Consider the following 8,546-nt stretch of genomic DNA (forward strand, 5'->3'; position numbering starts at 1 on the left):
TCACCTAGTTATCTTCAGGTAAGCAATGATTGACTTACAGAATGTGGAGAAACGTATTGTGTTCTCAAAGTAAATGATGGACAAATGTACAGACACCTCCATTTATCCCCAGAATCTAATCTAATGTTAATATCAAGTTTGATCACAATGCACCCCTGCTCCCACATCAAATGGAGTCATTCAAGCAAGTGAATTGTCTATTTCCAATCATTAGGGTTAGGTGTCCTCTTTCTTTCTTTTTTTTGTATCTAGGAAGATGAAAGTAAAACTTTTTCTAAACTGTATTGCTTAAAAAAAAAAAAATTGCACATGTGATATGTGCCCCTGACCTTTAGTGAAAAAGGCTATTGCTTCTGTATTTATACGCTGCATGAGCCCTGCCTTCTGTGTTCAGTCTGATGCTGCTTGATTTCAGAGTACCACAAAACTTCAAGAGGAGAGACTGGAAACAATGTTCAACACAAAGGTGAGTTCAAATGCAGCATTACTGTTAAATGTTGTTTTTTATTGTTACATTTTGCTGATCTTTACAACAACAGATGTATTCTCAGTATTTTTTAATATATTTTACATAAATGGTATGGTTTGATGGTTTGCATATATTATGTTTAACCTCTTTCAGCCTTTCATCGTTAAATATTCAATGTTCCAATGAATGTTTCTTACAATACAATAGCTTGCAGATCTAGGTAAAATTGAAATGCTTTATTAATAACACTGGTAACTGTATAAGGAGTATGTTATAGAGGTGAATGCACAGAAAAAAACAGAGAATACCACTAGAGGACAACAGGCACTTGACTAAAACACTTTCATTTCTATTTTTAAATACTGTGAATGTACCTTTAGTATACAGTATGATAAAATGTTGTGAAAGTATTGAGAACTGTAGTGGATAAATGCTTTGTGAGTAGAGAAATTAAGAATAAGGAGCAAGATCTTTGTTATATTTAGTCAGATGAAAGAAAACTTTTTTATCCAACGCTGGACAGTTGTACCAGACAGAAGTTATTTATTTATTTGTGACGAAAATTGGTAAGGATATTCTTTATTAAGAATAATATTTATTTTCACAATTTGAGGGCTACAGTGGAGGTATCTGTCTATAAGACAAAGAGTTCACATATATGTTGGTTCTGGTGGTATACTTTTAATTGATACTGATAGTTTTGAATTTCAAACTGTGGCGGAGATTCACATCTTTATAAAGCGTTTTTTTCACACTGTATCTAAGAAGTTATGCACTGTTTTGTGATGCATTTAAAGACTCAATATCTGTGTCATTTTGTGATGCATTAGGCTTTTGATTGCAGAGGCTCCTTAAACCACAGTCTTTTTAGTGAATAGAAAATCCTGTTTTTCTGATTTTACAGAAAACCACTGTATTTTTTTGGGCCCAAGACGCCGTATAGTTTTATGATTTTTTATTTTATTTTGTGTGTGTGTGTTTTTTTTTTAAATATGGATGTAAAGTAGAAATGGAAGTAGAATTCACAACTAAGGGTTTTTAGTACAGGTATTTAAGTTCAATTCTTTGGAACAACTCCCAATGCATATTTGAAAAATATGAAATGTTTCTAACAGTACAGAATAGATACAAAAATGAGTGTAAATTATTTTATTTAATATCATATATAATTTTTTACTTACAAATGATTTCTTAATTTCATTATTATGGATTATATATGCACTCATTTGCATACTTGAATATGGAAATCATAGCAGTATTCATTCCGGTTTGAATACCAGTTTGAATTAATTAATCTCAATATTTTTTATTTACTTTATACTTTATAAAATAACTGTGATGATCTGGCAAATTTTAAAATGTACTGTACATTTTCTCATCTAATCCATTTAGATCTCATGTAATAGAGTACTACTTCAGGTTTGTTTTTAATCACAAACCTTGTTTTCATAAACATGCCTTAAAAGAAAATGTAGTAATAATCACAAGTTACTACAGCGTGAAGGGAATTATGCATTCATTTAACTAAAACGTTATCACCGTTTATACTTCTTCACAGTTGCTGATCACACTGGCCCTATTACTTGAGGCCAACAATACAGAGCAGCTGTTTGAGATTGAAGTGGAAACGTACCTTCACCAGGATCCAATAACAGGCCAGACACTTACCTGTAACCGTTGCCCTCCTGGACAACACCTACAAAACCATTGTACAGCCACTCATCAGACCATATGTGCTCCCTGCTCAGAAAACTACTATACCCAGTACTGGAATTACATTGAGAAATGTCAGTACTGCAACAATTTCTGCAAGGAAAATCAGTTTGTCAAGAAAGAGTGCAGTCCTTTTCACAACCGAGTTTGTGAGTGCAGAAAAGGCTATTACTGGCACTTTGAGTTTTGCATTAAGCACAGTGAATGCCCACCTGAATATGGCGTCAAAGTGGAAGGTAATTTGTATTGTTTTTTTATACTAGTTTAACTGCAGCAATTCTGACTTCACTTCTTCCCCTGGTTGTACTTCAAGCTTGGCTGTACATGTTGAAGACTATCATGTAAATGTAATCCTGTACTCCCCCACCCACCTGAAAGAATAACATTACAAACACAGTTCACTGAAATTAAACCAAAAAGCTGGACATGTAGGCTACTGTAAAGAGGTACGTACCACAATGATGCCTGCAGGTGTAATTCTTCTTGGACAGGAATTTATAATAAGGGCAAGCAAAGCCACAAGATGTATTAGCAGGCAAGCAGAATAAGAGTATCACTATGTCCAGCATAACTCTGTCGTCTAGAATGCAATTGAATTTCATACAGGCTTATTTCCATAAACAGGAGAGAGGGAGAGAGCTCCCCCATTTGGCAGTTACTAAAATAACACTAGGAATGGAAATAACCTTCCCAGTGCAATATTGGATAATAATAATAATAATAATAATAATAATAATAATAATAATAATAATAATAATAATAATGAAACTATTTTCACAGCATCTGAAAATTCCAGTAACTGCTGGTGACCATCTTGAAGTTGGTGATTAGAACATGCATTTAATTGCCTTTTTACTAGACCCAGTTTTAATTTTAAATAGTAGCTATAATTTAAGCCCAATAACATACTTCAGTGTTTGGTCATACTGAAATATATAGACACATTCTGTAATATGTATCTCTTGTTACTATTACATTTCTAACAATCAGCAGTCGAAATTGATCAGAATGATGCAGTTTTCAGGGATTAAATTAATGCATCTGTCTGATAGATTAGGGGCATTTTAAGTGGTTCAAGGGCATGTCTGTAATATATTAGGGCTTCTGATTTTCGGTTTTAACCGATAAAACCCGATAAAACACCCCAATCCAAAAAAAATGAAATTGGTGGATAGCCAATAAAACACCGGAAAAACCGTGGAAATGGTTAATCAATTCATGTTGACTTCACCCCTTTCCCATTTAAAAATAAAACCTACTACAAAAATAATAATAAATACATTTACTAGTGCTGCTGGGCAATGTCCCGCCTTCCTGACTTGTATCTATCATTGATTCGTTCTCAATACTTTAAACCCACTCCAACTACATTTCTATTGGAGACTCCGCGACATTTAAAATGAGATTACAATCAGGATGAGGCTTGTTAGCGGGATTTCAAACTGTATTAGTTAAAATACGGAGGATTTAAAAAATAATTGTGTCGAAATGTACAAAAATGCTTACACACAAAAACGCCAGAAGAATGTGCCCGTGACCATAGGGAATTCGTTGTTGAAGACAGCAATGGAAAGAAGGTACAACTTTAAGTGTGCAAGTACTGTCAAGTTACAACTATACATATTTTGACAAAAAAAAAAAATTGAAAACGCTCAAGCATTTTGGAAAGTAACCGAAAACACTCATTTCATACAGTATATTAAAAACAAAAGCCCCGAAAAAAACGATTTACATAAAATTCGAAAATAGCTAAAAATAAGCACCGAAAAATACAATTAATAAAACTCGAAAAACAGAAGCCCTAAATATAGTGAGTGGAATACATTGTCATAATGTATGCACTTGACTTATTCTTTTCAAGCCTCAACAATGTATGTGTTAATTTACTTCACATCATTCAGCATTAACCTTTACAATTTACTTTCTTGGTGAATCCATGAGCTTTACACACAAATGTGGCCTCCACAAAGCCATTAACAGAGGTTTCTTATTGGGGTAAACTACCTCACTAATAGGTGGTGCACCTGTGAAGCCAATATTTGTGCAGCAGGCACCTGATTAGCTGGATGTTAAGTAATTTTTTTTTTTTTTTGGTTTCATTTTGCCAAACGCCTGTTTTGAATTAGTCGAATATTGTTTTCAAAGAACACAGTCTGCTTTGAGTTTGAACATAATACTGCTGTTTGTTCAGACAGCCTTGTTATTGAGTCAGCAATTTGGTATTCAGAAAGCAAAATAGAAACAACTGTGGGCAGCAAAATGTGTCCATATGTGTATTGGACCAGGAAAATACTGTTTACTAACTTCATTTTATTTTCTATATCTAGGCACGCCCCACAAAGACACAGTCTGTGAGAAATGTCCTCCAGGATGGTTTTCTTCTGTGAGTTCCAAACATGAGATGTGCCTTAAACATACTGACTGTGAATCCTTAAACCTAATACAGATCATCAGTGGTACTGGGTGGCATGACAACCTGTGTTCTTCATGCACAGACCCCAAAGCAACAGGTACATTTCTATTCAAACCTACTTATGCATCATTTTTCTTAAATCTGGAGGGTGCATGTCCAAGAACACTCTTTTAGATAGATGTGTCTAAAATGTTTAATAAAAACATGCTTAATACATATGGGACAAAAAAAAAATCACATCTAAATTTACTCAAGCATAAGAGCTATGGCACCAGATTTGTAGTTACTTTTTATTTTCATTTTGAAATTGGTATACAATGGTCTAGCTAGAATCAAGCTGGAACCAACAGAATGTGTTACAGAACACCCTGCAATGTTTACAAGAAACCAATGACTTTATGTTTGCTGCATACTGCGTTGTCCATATCACAGCAATATATATTTTAAACGTAATCCTGATGATTTTTTCATTTATATTTACACATCATGGATCATGTGAGAACATGATCTGGATGCCACTACAATGTTTAAAAGTTGAGATATGTATTCCCTAGGTGACCCATTATTTGTGAAAAGAAATATCAAAATAACCATTTCTTGTAAAGTTGGCAGGATGTTCTGTAACACTTTAAGGTACCAGGATGCCGCAGTTTACAGTTTAGTGTTGCTTTTGAAATATTCTCAGCACAATAAAAGGGAAACCAGTGTTAATGATATAAAAACTGATAATAGCTTTAAAAAAATATTTTTAAAGCATTAGCATGCCTTATTGAGTTTAGTGTAAACTATTATTGGACAATTTTCTGGAAAATCTGAAGTACATATAATTAAATAATAATATAAACTTGCTATATTGCTTTATTGTTTAGGTGGACGCACTTCACGTGAAGAAATCCTCGCTCTTTTTTTTGCTCGCCAAAACATGGCACATAAACAAGTTATCCGATTTGGAAGAAAACTTTTTGGTCGGGAGGCACAGAAAATATTCAAAAAAGCTGGAAATATTTCCCCACAAAAGCTCATGATACTTTACATTAAAGAATGGAAGTCTGGCCAAAATACAGATGGCAATACATCAGAGGAGTTTCTGGAAAAGCTGAGAGAAGCAAGGCTCAAAAAAGTTGCAAACCGATTAGAGAAGAAATTTCATGTTACTGGACATGAAACAATGCAACAGAATCTTTGTAACATTTTTTAATCATATTCATATATAAAATTGTAAACCATTTTTCTTCAAACACACACACACACACACAAATGTGTCTCTGTTATCTTGTCACACTTAAGTTTCTACATATAGAGAGAGACATGCTGTTTCAATTGTGATGACAGGACTTTTTTTCTTTTTTAGCACAAATGATTTGTATTTATTATATTTGATATATTTCTACAAGTGCATATAATGAATGTGTCTACTTTTGTATGCATGTCATTGACATACAGTATATACATTTTTTTTTAGTTTGTTGTACACTTTATTAATTTAGAATAAAATGTGTGGGCCCTGGAGTGCCTTACCTGGTAAAGAAATGGCTGTGTGGTGTGCAGGATGAGTAATAGGGCCATATTTTCAAAGTGTTTACTCTAGTCTTTATTTAACTCCCATATTTTGAAAGAAAATTCCATGTAAATGGTACAAAACTGAGAATAGTAGTACTTACTGTAAGTTGTGTGGTTGTAGTTTTGAAATATAAGTAGTACTTTTGCAGGAAGGCATGTGACTATTTCAAGCTATAAAAAATGTATCTTTTTTTTTTTTTTTTTTTTATCTTGGCAGAAGCCGAGTCCAAGACGAACTAGATAACATTTTTTGTTTGTTTTACAAATGGCACATTTAAAATTGACATTTTAACCCATACCTCAACTACTCAACTTTTGTAGGGAAAATTATGTTTAACAAAAAGGTTAATAAAGTAATTAAACTCTCAGAACAATGGAAAGTGCCACTCCGTCTAAACAAAGTGGATCAAAGTCACAAGTCCCTTCAGTACAGTGTATGGCTGCCATGAGACACAGTGACAATGACTGTACATCCCACTAATTAGATGCCATACACGTTGTTAAGGAAGCTGGTGGGCCCATTCTTGGATAAGGGAGTCTTGGAGTGCTGAACTGCAGTGGTACTGCAGTATGTATATTCAATAGGGTTCAGGTCAGGGGATTTTTCTGGCCAATCCTCTTGATTGCTTCCTGTTCAAGACAACAGCATGATCCTTATGTGAGCAGGAGTGTCAGATTACCTTATATCCACCTCATGAAGCTCTTTGTAAACCATCTGTGTAGAAATCCTAAACTCAGTTACACTTTAATGTAATTTCTCACTTTGGTAGTAAAAGGTCACTGACATGACTGTAGGTCATATTGCAGACCTAGGGTATTCTCATTGTAGTTTAAGTCTACAAATGAATAGACACTGGCTATCACCAATTAATCAAGATAATTTACTCGGTATGCAAATGCAGAAAAACGGGTTATCACCAATTAATCAAGGTAACTTACTCAAAGTCTGGCCAGCACAGAAGACAACTTCACACCTTCATGTGGGCTCTGATGTGACCAGCCAATCAGGAACCCTCTGGCCTCCCTTTGTTCCAAAAATCCTGTGAGAACAAGACTTTCAGCGACACAAAATTGTCCTTTCAAAATGGCTCCGATAAGCATACATTGATGCAGGCACAATCTCGAGACACACCTTCAGTTATGCATGATCAATATTTTACTATAAATTATCTAGGATTTTACCACAATTATTTACTACTATATTACCATAAAACTATAGTCATATGTAAGCGGAATCAAAGCTTCTACTGTACATATGAATATTTTATTCTACAGTAATAAGAAATTGGATTCATGTGAACTGTGGCCTAATATTTTAGACAATATTCAACCTTGGTTCAATTCAATGTTATTGTATATCAGCACTTGCTTAACATTAAAAAATAAAACAGACAAATCAGATAAAAAGTAAAAATACTTTATTTTATTTTAAAAGTTACAAAAATATTAAGTAGATTGTATTAGATTGTAATAATTCTTTTTCAACTTATAATAAAGTATTATACTAGGTATGTTTAACGTTCTGCTATTAGGTCTACTTTCATTGATATATGTGTTTGAAATATGTGCTATATCTAGCCTCAGGCTACTCATGTAAATGATTAAATATGCATTTTGATGCAAAAATTAAAAGGTAGACGCATTTCAAATCATCTAAACAGTATATTGCACCACAGTAACTGAATTGTGAATAGCAGTATGATATGTTTCATGCATAATCCAAACAATATTAGCGTAGTATTAAATGCTTAGTGCATGTTTCAGTAAACCAAAAACATATACAATATACAATATTATACAATATAACGAAGCACGGTTTAGCATAATACAATTAAACATGGTAACACAGACACATGAGGAGAAATCAACAAAAAAAGGGAGACTACATACAAATACATTTAATGGCTATATCTAAATGCTAGAAGTCTCAAAAACAAAGTGTTAGAACTTGAAGCTACTGCACGAACAAGTAACTACGATGTGATAGGTGTTACAGAAACTTGGTTATCTGAGAGAGACGAATATAATATTAGTGGGTATACACTGTGTAGGAAAGACAAACAGGGCAGAAGGGTAGCGCTATACATCAAAAATATTTTGAAGCCCAGGTGTTAAATCTGGAAGAAAAAAAAAATGCTGAATCAATATGGGTCACAATAATGGACAAAAATTCAAGGGGCATAATAATAGGAGCATGCTATAGACTGCCAAATTCAGAATCCAAGCAAAATAATCTGTTATACAATGACATTTTAAATGCGTGTAGCAAATGAGAAGCCATACTAATGTGGGATTTCAACTTCCCACATATAAAATGGGAAAACACGGTGCAGAGCTGTGGCAAAGTGGTTTGCTGATTATGTACAGGTGCAGAGGTGATGCAGTGCAGGA

The 8,546-nt window shown here is 33.8% G+C and overlaps 1 protein-coding gene across 1 annotated transcript; it reads left to right on the plus strand.

Moving 5' to 3' along the window:
* Positions 1-358: 358 nt before the first annotated feature.
* LOC117400143 (tumor necrosis factor receptor superfamily member 6B-like) lies at positions 359-6,055 on the plus strand. Its single transcript, XM_033999599.3, has 4 exons — positions 359-466; positions 2,028-2,418; positions 4,510-4,692; positions 5,465-6,055. The coding sequence occupies exons 1-4, from the start codon at positions 452-454 to the stop codon at positions 5,791-5,793; spliced, it is 918 nt and encodes a 305-aa protein (XP_033855490.3). The 5' UTR covers positions 359-451; the 3' UTR covers positions 5,794-6,055.
* The last annotated feature ends 2,491 nt before the right edge of the window (positions 6,056-8,546 follow it).

Source organism: Acipenser ruthenus, chromosome 4, assembly GCF_902713425.1.
Source record: "Acipenser ruthenus chromosome 4, fAciRut3.2 maternal haplotype, whole genome shotgun sequence".
Taxonomy (NCBI): domain Eukaryota; kingdom Metazoa; phylum Chordata; class Actinopteri; order Acipenseriformes; family Acipenseridae; genus Acipenser; species Acipenser ruthenus.